General features: G+C 50.8%; 1 protein-coding gene across 1 annotated transcript in view; it reads left to right on the top strand.

Annotated features, from left to right (window-relative positions):
• Positions 1-13,232, top strand: part of PDLIM4 (PDZ and LIM domain 4) — a 54,101-nt gene extending 40,869 nt beyond the window's left edge. Inside the window, exons 4-7 of the mRNA XM_040604799.1 lie at positions 1,462-1,640; positions 4,061-4,218; positions 8,263-8,383; positions 9,344-13,232. Coding sequence (XP_040460733.1) covers positions 1,462-1,640; positions 4,061-4,218; positions 8,263-8,383; positions 9,344-9,548 — 663 coding nt within the window. The 3' untranslated portion in view covers positions 9,549-13,232. The remainder of the gene's footprint in view (positions 1-1,461; positions 1,641-4,060; positions 4,219-8,262; positions 8,384-9,343) is intronic.
• Positions 13,233-13,433: the final 201 nt, after the last annotated feature.

The raw sequence follows: 13,433 nt of genomic DNA, 5'->3' as shown, positions 1-13,433 counted from the left end.
GGAGCTTGCCAGAATCTGCAGGTTTTCAGCTGGGAGCAGAAGAAAAACTCAAAGGCACCATCTTGCAGTTCTCAATTAAGCCCCGTTTTTATCAATGGGAGTTTTGCCTTGGGAAGAACTGAAGAACTGGACTTTCAAGATCTTTTGCTGGCAGGATCTGGTTTTTATTTCTCTTTGCTGCTCATTTTTACAAGGCTTGGGAGCGCCAGTGTTTTCTGCTATGCACCAGTGATAGACATTTGTTTCCAATTAGTATTTATTGGATTATTTTAGTCAAAAGTAAGCTTTGTATTAGAGCCCCGTAACATGCACTTTGTTATTTGTTCACAGGACGATGTTTTCTTTTTCTGCTTGGTTTTGCATCAGCTCCAGTCTACTGAAAAGCTGGTGCAAGGCAGCATCTCTGGGGATCTGCCCTGAAACAGATTAAACCAGATTTAAACAGATTACAGCATCTTATAAAGCATCTATTTCTTCCATTGGTATGGGCACACTTCTGACTCGCGTGACTGGGCATAGCAGCAGCCGGTGCGCATCCTTAGGCTGTGTCTGGCTTTCTGCTGCCTTTCCCGATGGCTGGAATTAGCCCCTCCACTGGGAAGGGGCTGCTGGCCGCTCCCCCACGCCTGGCTCAGGTGGTTTGTGGCCAGATTAGCAGTAGGTACAGCGGGATTTATGGGTGTGCGCAGGGCTGACTAGCAAAGCTTTGGAAAAACACATAGGTAATGTTTTATGTAGGTAAAATAACATGGAAAACTTGTGTTTTAATGGCATCTGAGTTCCTAACTTAAGGTCATACGGCAAAAAGATTTCTGCAGTTTGCCTTGGGAATTAAAATGCAAATGAAAATATGAATACTGAGCTAAACCCTTGACCGGTGCCTTTCTCACACTGTGAATGACTGATCTGGGGAGAAAACCTCCCAAAATGAACATGGATCTTTGTGGACGAGAGTAGCTGCGAGTAAGTGAAAATACCAAGCCTGGCCCCTTGGCTTCAGGTCTTGCCCGACCTGTGCGCACAGGCAGAGCTCAGGTTTTATCGTGCCTTGCTTCTATCATGCTTTGCTAATGTAAATCAGAGCGATTGCCCCGAAGTCAGAAGAGCGGTAAGTGCTCTCAGAGTGATGTAACGCAAAATGAGAAGCAGACTCGCAGCCTTTCTTTTGCGGAAATAACAAATATGCTTTTACAGGAGGATAAATGCAGGATACTTGGCAGTGGCTCACACTGGAGAAACAGGCGAGTTCATTTGGTTGGAGACCAAGGAAAGCTGCATAGATTCAGCAAGATTTAACTGCAGGTCAAGCCTGCGTTTTCCTTTTCCTGCTGCATATCTCTGCTTTCCACAGCACGTATAAAAAATCGTTACTGCAAACTGCAAGTCCCAGCGCAGCCTCTCCGTGTATATCAAATCAAGAACTATAAATCTCAGGTTTTTCTGCTTTTTCTTCTCTTCCAGGACAACGGGCCTGCCCAGAGCAGGAGGCCAGTGCCCCACAGGGCTGGTGGCAGCCCCGTGGACAACAAGCAGATGTTGAATGTGCAGCATCACCACCCAACCCGGCTCTACGCTAACAGCAGCTCCGAGTCAGCTCTGCCGGGCCAGCTGAGCGGGCTGCACATCACCCCGGCCCAGAGGTAGGACGAGAGCATGGCTCAGACACTGGGTCCCACTGCTGTTCCTGCAAGCTCAGTTTCAGGGGTGTGCACTGAAGCTGTTTTGCTCCTGGAGCTCCAGAGGTGCTGGGTTCAGCTCCTGCTCCATTGGGCTGGGCAAGTGTAGGTGGGAGAAAAAACAGGGGAAAAAAACTCTGAACAACCAAAGCCCCCCAAAACTCAAAAAAAAGGATGGTTGGAGATGCCAAGTTCTGAACAAAATGACCATGTCTACGTATGTAGTAACTGCTACACTGAATTTAAGCTTCTGATGCTGCAGCAATGTTCAATCACTTCTCTCTGAGAAGGGTGAAGGGGCTGGTGTTCCAGATCTGTGAAAGTTCCTTCTGTTGACAGCGGGGGTAGGTAGATGGGCATCTTCAGGTCCAGTCCCCAGGCTGGGATTAATTGCAGGGAGTGTCACAGACATTAGTATCCCATTTTTTCAAAGGATACATTCAAGGCGGGATGGAGGGTTTGGCTCTCCTAGGAGTGGGGATTGCACCGCCACAAAGCCAGGAGCCAGCACCTGGGTTGGGAGTTGGAGATATCATGGAGAAAATTAACCCCAGTAAACTGGGAGTTTTATCAATGTACGATCTGCTCAGTGCAGCTGTCTGGGAGGCTGAGAAATAAATAATGCTCGTAGGAAAGAAAAAGCTTTTGTGTAGCCAAGAATGGTTTGGGTGGATAACTCGGACTTTGAGATAGGCCACGTTGTGGACGGTGATGCTTTCGCATGGCTTACGCCACTGCTGATTTATGCTTCTCCGGACTGGCAAAATATTCTGCAAGAAAGTAATGTCTGTATCAAGTACAAAGAGCAGAGCGAGTTTCTTTTCAGCTCGGGAACTCTGTAGCTGCACGAATTCATATTTCAGTGATGCTGCGAGCCAGCTTATTCCCTGTGCTGCTCCAGGGAAGTTAATGAAGTTGGAAAGAAGAGAACTGCACAAAAAATACAGAGAGCAAAATCTGCTGTTATCTGTGTGTGAGCCAAAAGCCAGATCAGCTTGGGCGTTGGAGCAGGACGGGGGCAGGAGGGCGATCTCTTTGAGTTGTGCTTGATCAGGCTGGGCTGGTCAAAACCTGCCCTTTTTCACGGGAAGCGTGTGCGCTGGTGCACAAGAGGGCTGTAGGCAGGCAGGTCGGCACTCGGGGCACACGGGGGTTTGGGCTGGCCGGGAGTCGCGGCGACGGGTCTTCAGCTGCCTCGGCAGCCCCGAGCCCCAGCAGCGGCACTTCTGCTCTGCCCGCCGGCGCCGGCACTGCTGGGTGGGTCGCTTCCCAAAAATGGAGCTTTGGCTCTTCTTTGAGAATGATTTTTTTTTGTTTTGGGGTGGGTTTTGTTGGTTTTTCTGTTTGTTTGTAAGTGAATTTTATTTCTCTCTCTCTCTCTCTTTTTTTTTTTTTTAGCATGAATGTATTGCTGATGGAGAAAATGAGTCAGATGATGGCTAAAATATGTTAAGCTGTCTGGTGGCGTTCAGGGTTCATGCTGTATTTATTGGTTTTATAAAGACCTTGATGACCTTCTCCTTACAAAGGAAAAGGAGCCCCTTTTGCTGGAGCTGTGCTGTGCTTTGGGGCCTCAGTGAAGCTCAACAGCACTTCAGTTCCCCCCTACTCAGCAGGACACTTAAACATGTGCCCAAAATATTTTTTTTTTAATTCCTAACTATGCTTTTCATGTTTTGATGTATCGACTGAACTGGAATAATGGTTTAAATGACTATTTGTTGTCTGTTATGCCACATACAGACAAGGAGCAGCTCCAGGTCTGGATGCTGAAGGTGGGCATGTGGCTGGGGGGGCCGGTACGGGGCTGCTCTCGTTCCCTGAGTGCTGAGCAGCCCCGCAGGGTGCTGTTCTCATTTAAGCTGTGGGCTCTGTCTGACCAATGGATGCTTTAATGCAGTCACCTACAGAAACGCTCACTTCAAAAGAGGCGCTGGTGGCTGGCCAGGGGATTTGCTGCCGTGCCGGTGCTGGGCAGCAGCACACGCTCTCCTCGTGCCGGATGCCCTCACAGTGGTACAAGGCGCCGTGGACCCCCTGGCCCTGTGTAATTAATGAAATGCAGAGGTTTACCCACTTTTTTCAATAAATTCCATGTGTGGCCAAGCAAGTTACAGTGCTTGTGGCAGCCGTCCTCTTCCCTGCGGGTACCTGGGCCAGCCCCAGCTACATTGCTCAATTGGAGCCCAACAGGGAACAAGTTTAACTTCCCTGGTTCGGTGGCTGCTCCTGGGACAGGCATACCTCCAGGCAGAGAAACCCATGGGAACAGAGAGGTGTTTGAGTTTGATTGAATCTGTGGGAATGTGGAGGTTTCAGTACCTCCCTGTCGAGCTGACAGTTGCTGTTTATATTTGACTTGAGCTTTTCCTTCTTTAAAACAGCGTTGACCCCATGAAGTCTCTCCCGCGGAACAGAAACGGGATTGATGTGGAGTCGGATGTCTACAAGATGCTTCAGGATTATGAAAAGCCCGTTTCAGAGCCTAAGCAGTCTGGATCCTTCCGATACTTGCAGGGCATGTTGGAGGCTGGCGAGAACGGTAAGGAGGGTTGGCACCCACAGCGTGTCCCCACCAGTCCCTACACCTCCCTGCCACTGGGGCTGTGGCACTGTGCTGCTGCGGGGCTTGAACCATCATTTGGTCCCTCTGCACCCCGTTCCATGGCCTGAAGCCCACCAAGATGCTGTTGCAGGCTGAGTTCTTTCTTCCTTTGCTGAGGTCCAGAAGCTTGAAAAGCCTCTAAAGGACCTGGCTGCAAGAGCTGATGGGGGGGCGGTTTGCAAATTCCTCTGCACCATCATTTTACTGCACATCACTCAGTGCTGGGGCAGCTCAGCTTGACACGGCAGGGTCCAAGCACTCTGTGAAGGGCAACACGTGGACAGCAGGTTTCAAATCAGGGTTTCAGGGACTTAGGCCAGCAACTGGGGGCTTGCCAGATTCGATGGCTGACTTGAGCGTCGTGTGAAAGCTGGAATTGCAAAAATCTTCTTCATGGCAGCTGTTTTCCTGAGATCATTTATGAAAGTAATAGCCTAGAGCAGTTGTGTAAGATCACCAGTGGAGAACTGTAGGCCTGTTTAAGTAAATGGCATTTGCATAAGGATGTGGGATGGTCCTCAGCAAGGCAGGGATAGAGATCAGGAACTCTTGGCTCACTTCTCAGGTCTGTCACAGCTTCCTGCCTGCAAGGTTAATGCAGGCAGGGGCCAATGCTGAGCATTATATAATAAGATCCCCAAACTATATATTTCAGCTTCTTTTTACTTGCCTTTCAACCTTAAGTCCATTGGGGCCTTTATGTTCAAACTTCCAGGCTTCGCTTTACAACCATTAGGGCAAGACTTTTCTTTCTGCTTCCTTCCAAGAGCCTCGCACTCCAGTCATGTGAGTCCAGGAACTTAGATTTTATGGGAAAATACCCACTACTGCAAATCTCATCATGAACCCGTGAGAGGTAGCGAGTCGGGCTGTGGTGCTCCAGGTCCGGTGTATATAGAACGATGGAGAACCCTGTTCTTTGACTAGAAGGAAATTGCTTCTTGCTTCACAAGAAGGACGATCACAGGTAACTTCTGAGCATCAAGAGTTTCCACCAGTTTCAGTTTTCTCAGTGGTACTGAGGCATGTCTGCAAAGCTTAAGATAGGATCAGCCTTGGAAGCAGCGGGTGTAAATGTTGCAGCCCCTCCCAGGCTGGCAGGAAAACCGATGCTAATTATGGGCTTCAGTTGTGCCTGCAAGTCCTTCACCGAGAGCAAGCACGGGCAGCTTCCCAGTGTGGCATCTGCTGCACCCCCAAGTCTCCTTATTAGGAAAAAGTAAATAGGAAGCGACTGTGTTAATTGCAGTTAGTAATGCTGCTGCCTTCCTCCCTTCTCTGTGCCAGGCAAAGGGAACAAAATCGAAGCTTTGCTGGTTTGCTTCTGCCTCCTCTCACATCCTGCAGCCTTGGAGTGGCAGAAACCCATCACTGCCTTTGGGAGAAAGGGAGAATGGAAAAGGTGTGGGCTGCGGAGGGGGGGCGGGGATGACAGAGAGGTGCCAGGATAGTCCCCAGACCCCCAGGGCTCTGCCACCGACCCTCTCCCTCCTGGCTGTGCTGTGCAGAGGGCAGAGGGGATGTGCGACCGACTGCCGGCGCAGTTTCACTCGTGCCTCCATTGTTACAACGCTGTTTATTTCATGGGGAATGAGAAATTAAGTGAAAAGCATCTCTCCTGGCATAAAGCTCTGTGATGTTTCAGCATGGTTTAAATCCCCAGGAGTGTTCTTGCTAGGTTGTTTTACAGCTTCCACCCCTGCTCCTTTTTTCTTAAGCCTACAATTATACATTTTGGCCCAAGCCTGCTGTGCGTTGTCCTTTTAAAGGCAAGATCTCCTCTCCTGAGGAGCCAAGTGTCCCATATAAAATAAGTCATTGTCTGAAAGGTGTTTCTACTGGAAGCCGTGTTTTCTTCAGCACCACCAGCCCCATGCCGCACCCTTAAGGAGCAATGCTTCGTGCTGAGGGTCTGGTGGTGGCTGGAGGAATCATTGCAGTTGCCTCCGTAAGCACCTTTGGCATGTGAAGGATGAGCACTGCAGCCACAAACGGGGATGTGATGGTTAAGGTTGTGGGATTAAAGCATCTCACTGCCTTGCTGAGGACCATAAATTACGGTGGGTTGTGGGCTGGCGCATAGAAGGAAATGATCCATCGTCTGGGAAGATGGAAGCAGCCCTCTCAGCAAGGCTCATTTTGCTGTAAAATCTTTTTTCCCTCCACCCGTCTCTCTTTCAAACAACGTACCCAATCGCTCTATCTGAGAGACAGTGACAGCTTAACTGTTAAATGTTGGCCGATGAGCGTGCCTAGTCCAAGCACACCGCATCTCATGCTGGGGGAAGCCAACAACTCGAGCAGTTGGTTCGGCTGATTCCCAGCAAGGCAGCAGAAGGACTCGACAAGGGAGCTCGGCTGGAGCCAGCCAAGCGCTCGGAGCACCCTGGGGTGGAGCAGCCCCAGTGCGCTCCTGCACAGGCAGTCTGGCACGGACCAAAGCTCTCAGCATCTCCAAACACTGTATCTTGGGAAAGTGGGGTTTGGTGGGAAATTAGTCCTTTGGGTTTTACTTGCTTGGCTAGAACCGTTGGTCTCTAGATCAGAGCCATGGCTGGAGACAGGATCAGCCGTGCAAGGGTGCCTGCGCACCCCGAGGGTAGCCGGGGGGTTTGTCAGGCTGCTCCCTCCTCCCCAGCTAAGCCCAGGACAGAGGGTGCTCCTGAGATGTGCCAGCCGGGGGAGCGGGGGTCTCTCTGTGGAAGGAAGCTTTGCCGAGCAGTGCCATTCAAAACAGACCGTGTGAACCTGCATGGGATCAGCGAGCGACCACCAGCGATGATGCAACGGCCTCAGGTTTAGGAAAGGCAGAGATGTTCCTGGAGCTGTGGAGGGCACTTCAGAGCAAAATCCAAGTGGAAGGTTCCAAAATGAGCTCAGAGTGTAGACACCTGGGTTAGAAAGGGCCTGTGCCCCAGCAGAGACCTCCTAGGCATCGTGGTTTAAGTTTGACCGTGGACTGAAATACCCTGGCAGCTCATGGAGCGTGGGAACTCTGAATGCTGCAGGATGGCATGCTCATCCGAGAGCTCCTCTGCTGCTTTTCCAGACTGTGTCCACTGATGGAGTAAAATACGTTGTCCTTTTTCAGGAGCTTTTCCTTTCTATAACCTTAGGCCATCACCAAGGAGCCACGGATCAATATATACCCGAAAGACCAGTCAGCTGTGAGCCATGAAGAAACAGGCAGTGAATACTCGAGGCTTTGAAGTATCCCAGTGGCTGGCAACAAGGATGTGTGTATTGCCCCAAGCCCAAGGGCAGCTGACAGACAATGTGGAGGGAGAGGGCTGCAACACGGAAAACTTTGCCGTGATATTGTTCATACGCACAAACTTTTCATTGTTTCCTTTCCCGTCGTTGGACCTTTACGAAAGGAGGCTTGGTGCCCAGAAGATGTTATCTTCTATCACAATGTTTTATTTGAGATTAGATGAGTGTTCTAGGAAGAAAAAATGCATGTAATGCTATTCTTGTTGAGTTTAATTTGCCTAATTTTCTAAAAGGCTTTCATCTTTGTCTCCTTGACTGATGGGGGATCTACCAGGTGCACCTGAAATGTTGGTGTGAGAAAAGCTCTTCTTTCTGGAGCTTTTCTGAGATTTTTGCTATTTATCTTTCTTAATTCACTAAATAGTATTGCAGCCAAATTCATCTCTCATCTCTAGATTAAGGCTGCTGTGCCTTTTGACAAGGTGTATGTACAGAGCTGGTGTATCACGGTAGGGGACAGATCATCTGCTGGCACAGCCGAGGGCTGCCACATCCCTGCTTCCTTCGGATGAGCAGAGGGGCAGCGCGGTGTCCGTGTGACTCCTGAGGTAGTTGGTCTCACTCTTTGCTTTTTTAATTCCTTCCAAGCAAGTTGCAGGTTCTGTTGTGACAGGCAGAGACTCATCTGACTCCTTAAGAAAGAAAGAAAAAATAAATAAAAAGCCCTGAGAGGACAAGTTCTCAATCTCCGTTTAAAATTCTTGGCAGGTGAAAAACTCGACAAACTGAGCAACCCTCGAAACATCAAGTCGCCGGTGTCAAAGCTTGGCGGTGCCATGTCCGGGCTGCAGATGCTCCCCGAGTGCACCCGCTGCGGGAATGGGATTGTGTAAGTGTCGCGTCTCGCTGGAGCCTCCAGTTCAGTGGGGACAGGGACGCAGGGACGCAACACGTGGGTTGGAATTTGCAGTGAATACCTTTATTACAGAATAGCTTAAATCCCTTTCTGGGTTTTTTGCTAACCATATATAAACATGGAATTGAGGAATATGGTTTGGATTGCCCCTTTTAAGGGAATCTTGCAGCAAAATGGGAATGATTCATGGGATGGTTCCTGCCCTGCTTAGCACAGCAACTGCCTGGGGACTATGAATAGCGCTGGCAGCGTGGGCAGCACTGGCACTCTTCCACTGCCTTATGGAGGGGGAAACGCTTCAAGGGTTAAGTTGAAGAGGTCTGTGGATTGTTTTTGTTTGTTGAACAGTTTACTCTCCACTGGATGGCTGCTGGGTTTGATTTCAGAGAATATAGGCATTTTTCTGCTTGTGATGTAACTTAGGTTCTGTTGTAATTTACGCTCTGCTCAAGGCACATTTGCTGGCTGGGCGTCTGCTCTGCCAGTGCCCGTGACCATGTTCCCACTGGTGCTGGGACCTGAGGGTCCCTGATCCAAAAGCTGAAGTGCCAGCGTGTGCGCAGCCCCGGCCCTGCCAGCAGCGCTCGGAAGATGCCAGCTCCCGATGTTCAGATCCAGGCTGATCATAGATATTTACGGCTCTGTAGATATTTAAGGCTTTGCTTTGCATCGAGCCACGGAGCAGTACCACAGCGGGTGCAGGCGAACAGGAATGGAGCATCCCTTCCTGCAGCGGTACGGCGGAGCTGTGCCTGGAGCAGGGCGGCAGCTTTGGGTGGGCTGAAGTGTTGGGATGGGAACTGATAATAACCCCCTTAGGTGCCCCTGCGTGCCGCTTTCCTTTGCTTACTCTGCTTTGCTGGAGGCAGCAGGACAAGCTGTCTGTGCTCACTGTTCCTCCGCCTCACCCCAGCTCTCCCCATCTCTCACCAGCGGCACGATCGTCAAAGCTCGGGACAAGCTCTACCACCCCGAGTGCTTCATGTGTGACGACTGCGGCCTCAACCTGAAGCAGAGAGGGTATTTCTTCATCGAAGAGCAGCTGTACTGCGAGACGCACGCGAAGGAGAGGGTGAAGCCCCCTGAGGGATATGACGTGGTGGCTGTTTATCCCAACGCTAAAGTTGAACTTGTCTGAGCCCGGGCTGTGCTCCGGAGAGGGCGGGCGGCCACGCGCCCACCCACGTCCTCCCCGCCGGCTGCGCAGTGCGGCTGTAATCAACCCCGATTACCAAAGCCCAAGTTAAAGTGCCTTTTCCTAGATAAATCCGTTTACACTTGGGATCTCCAGGGGGATGGTGTTGAAAGCAAACGAACAGGTTTTTCCCTTCTTTTTGACACTCTGCTTTTTGGGTTGCTGTGTTGGGTTATTATTAGTCTGTACCATAACCTTATCCAAGATCTGTGTAAATATTGATTAATTCTCTACTCTATTTCATATAAAACCAGTATTCTTTTTTTTGCCCCTCTCTCCTGAAAAAGCAAGGAAGATGTTTTAAAAACAAAGAAGATAAGGCACTTTCAGAAAAGAAGTTGACTCCCGTATCCTGACCTTAATCTCCTGCCCTCTGGCTGCCCTGGTGATTAAAAGCTGACCCCCTGAGGAGTCTGGGGTGCAGTACCGGTGGGTTGGGGTGCCCAGCTCAGCCCCACCCCAGCAGATGCGCCAAGGAAGGGTGATCTCTTAGGACAGTAATTGCTGTGAAACTGTATGGATCGGGGCACTGTAGTTTGAGCCTGACCTGGACCCATCCGAGTTCCCCAAGAGATCTCTACACTGAGTGTGCAGTGACGCTTTTTTCTTCCTTCTATCACTCCTAATTCAGTTGTTCTCTGTCATGTAATCACCCGAGCCCACCTACAAGAGGCACTGGAATAGCACAGAGCCCACCTTTGCTATTCTCACCTCCCATGCTCCTGCCCCACAGCTGTCCTTGCTTCGGCTGTTCTGAATCTTCCCCAGCTTTTGCTATGTTTTTGTAGTCCTTTATTTCTAGATCCCCAGACTGCTGCCATCTGGCTCTGCCTTGCAGCAGGGTGGTGGGGAGAAAATCTCTCCAGGCACTTAGGCAGTGGCTGGAGCCGCAGTGAGCCCCAAGTCCAGAGGCAGCAGGTTCGGATTTATACCCGTATCCCAAGGCTGCGCCATCAGCCAGGTCTGTCATCCACTCTATTTGACAGGAAAAAGTTCTTGAGGATCTCGGGATGTTGCTTTCTGGAGAAATGTTTTTTTCATGTTAGTGTTTGGAGGAGAGTTCAGTCACCCAGCTGCTGGGTGCCCCTGGGGGTGGCGATCAGAGGCATGCGTTTGGTACCATGGTTGCAACAGCGTCCTTCCTCCTCCTCGCTTGAGAGAGAGAGGATGTGCGGGAGAAGTGTCTGCTCACTTCCCTTCCATGGAGAAGGAAAATAAGATCAATGGGGCCAAAGCCCTCCTTCCCCTTCTGGCTCTCCATAACAGGGATGTGAGGAATCCAGGGCTGGAGGAGGGGCGGCAGCATTATCCCAGTCGGGGCTGAGCATGCAAATTCTTCCTACAGGTTTTACACCCTAGAAGGGAGTAAGGATCTTAGGGTGTTACTGGGCCACACCTAGACCTCTTCGTGGCGTGCCTTATAGGTATTGAAGCAGCTCCTGCCCCGTCCTGGCAGCCTCCTTAGCCAGCCTGGGCTGCCCAAGCATGCAGCTCCCTGCAGCTGGGTACTACCTTGCAGCCACAGGGATGCTGGCCACACGCGGTCCTGCTGACAGCAGCACATCCACCTCCTCCTCCTCCTGCCACCAGGATTTTTAATAATTAAGCACAAGAAACACGTGGAGATTTTTATCACAGTGGTGAGCCTCATTTTTCATAGCTTTGCTTGGTAGGTTGGACCATCTGAAAGGAAATACTTGGGACAACTGTACATGATGAGAAGACTAACAGTAATTGGGTGGGAAGCGTTGCTGCCCCTGTCTGGGGGTGTCTGCTTGGAGCTTGTTACTTTGCTGGGTCAGAAACATTTGTTCTGAATTCCTCCGTCAACCTTGGGCATAGCTGGGCTGAGCTCTGGCCCTTGTAGCTTGACAAGTTTAGGCTTTACCCAAACCCAGGACCAAATCCGGCTCAGCTGAGCCATGAAAAACTCACAACATGAATGGCACAGGGGGCTTTTTCCATTTTCCCGGTCGCAGCTGCCTGTCCATCTGGCTGTCCCCAGCTCCTGTCCCCTGTTTGACTCCATCTGTGCAGTGGCTGTGTCCTGCGGGGATGCCAGGAGTCTTGCAGCCCTGGCACAGGGAATGCCTGAGAAGTTCATAGATTGTTTCATTGCCCTTAGTTGAACGCCCAACTGAGCTGGCTGCTGGTGGGGCATCCTTGGTGGTCTCACCTGGCTGCTGCACCAGTACAGCACTGGGAGCGCTGGGCACAGGGCTTTCCTTTTAATTTGAAACCAGGTTCCCACAAATCAATTTTTCCAAGTGGTTGTCTCGTGATACCATTTCTTAGGAGTAATCATCTCATTTGATCCCCCCTGCATTGAAACTGGAGCTGCCTCACACAACCCCATCCCAGAGCACGTCAGCTCCTGGCTTCAGGCCACCTCCCTCACATTATGGAGTTTTCTAAGAGGTGCCACAAGCAAAGCTGCATCACCACATGGAACACAATTTAACTCTGTAAAACACAGCAAGGGATCCGTTTGTATGAAATACAAAATAAAACTGTACTGTTGGTTTTCTGCCCACGTTACTTAGCTTGGCCGTTGCCTGGTCCCCAGCTGGGTCTCTCCCTGGCATTACCGTACATGCGGGGCTTTGTCAGCATCCAGATAAGGGGAAGTCTGGATACACTTTAAAAAGCATCTCTGAGACTGGGAGCTGCACTTCTCATGGCATTGTGCATTGAGAGCCTCGGCTGAGGCTTGGCCTGTGTTTTGGTGGAACGTTGGTTGGCTTTGACTTAACTTACGAGACCCTCCTGAGACCCTGCATCCCATTGGGCTCAGAGGTGGGAAGGGCCATCATGTCTCTGCCTGTTACGCGAACGCCCATGGGTGCCCGGCTCCTCTCCATCGGTGTGACCCAGCCCATCCTGCGATGGTCCAGGGCTTTACTGCATCTGCCCCTGTGTAAGTGAAGTCAATTCAGTTTTTTAGCAGCAGCAGCCAGCCGCGGTGCTGCTGCCAGGTACCTTCTGCCCGATGGCCCAGGCTCTGACTGGAGCAGAAGGTGCAGCTCTGCAGGGCTGGGCATGGCACCTGCCCCGTCGCTGGCAGAGCGATCCGGGCAGCACCCAGGCTTGAAAGCGCCCTTCTCCCTAAAGGTGATGTAAACCATGGTACAGCCATAAGCAATGAGTGCTCCTGAAAATCCCCGTGCACGGCATCGGCTGTGGCGCTGCTCAGGCTCTTTCCCTAAGTGCTGCAGCCCCGGCAAGGAGCCCAGAGCTGCGGCACTGGCACAGTGGGGGCAAAACCAGCCCCAAAAGCCCTGTCCCAGCCTGTCATGGCTGACATTGAACCACAGAAATCCACTGGGTGGTAGGAGCATGGGCATCAGCAGGCAGAGGGTGCGTTCATCAGGGTTTAGCAGCTGTACCATTGCCTACGCCGCTGGGTCTCAACAGGTCTGGGTTTAATGGTTGATGGGTGTTCAATGCACTGCCACACGGGGAAGTCAGAAGCAGCATGAGTTAGGTGCCTCCAATAGATATTTAATCTAAAAGGTTTTATTTGGAAAGCATTCATATCTGGAAATTGTTGCTTGTACGTGCCTAAAATAACTGAAAAGACAAAGCCTCTGAGGATCCGCATGTGGCATTAAAGATTTCTGTACAGTTTGGGTCTGTGTAACTCCATCTCTAATTAGCGCACATATTAAAATCATTAGCATATCTATGACTCTCCAATTAGCAATTTCTCTGTTCACCCTTGAATACATACATGTCAGGTGTGGGCTTATGTTACAGCCACCATGACCCCAGCCTCTCTGCCCTGGGCACTGCAGCCCCAAGCTGAGCTCCATGGGGCAATCCCCAGGG

The sequence above is a fragment of the Falco naumanni genome, chromosome 8, assembly GCF_017639655.2.
Source record: "Falco naumanni isolate bFalNau1 chromosome 8, bFalNau1.pat, whole genome shotgun sequence".
Lineage (NCBI taxonomy): Eukaryota > Metazoa > Chordata > Aves > Falconiformes > Falconidae > Falco > Falco naumanni.
Note: the sequence above shows the minus strand (reverse complement) of the source record. Positions and strands in the feature narration are given on the sequence as shown.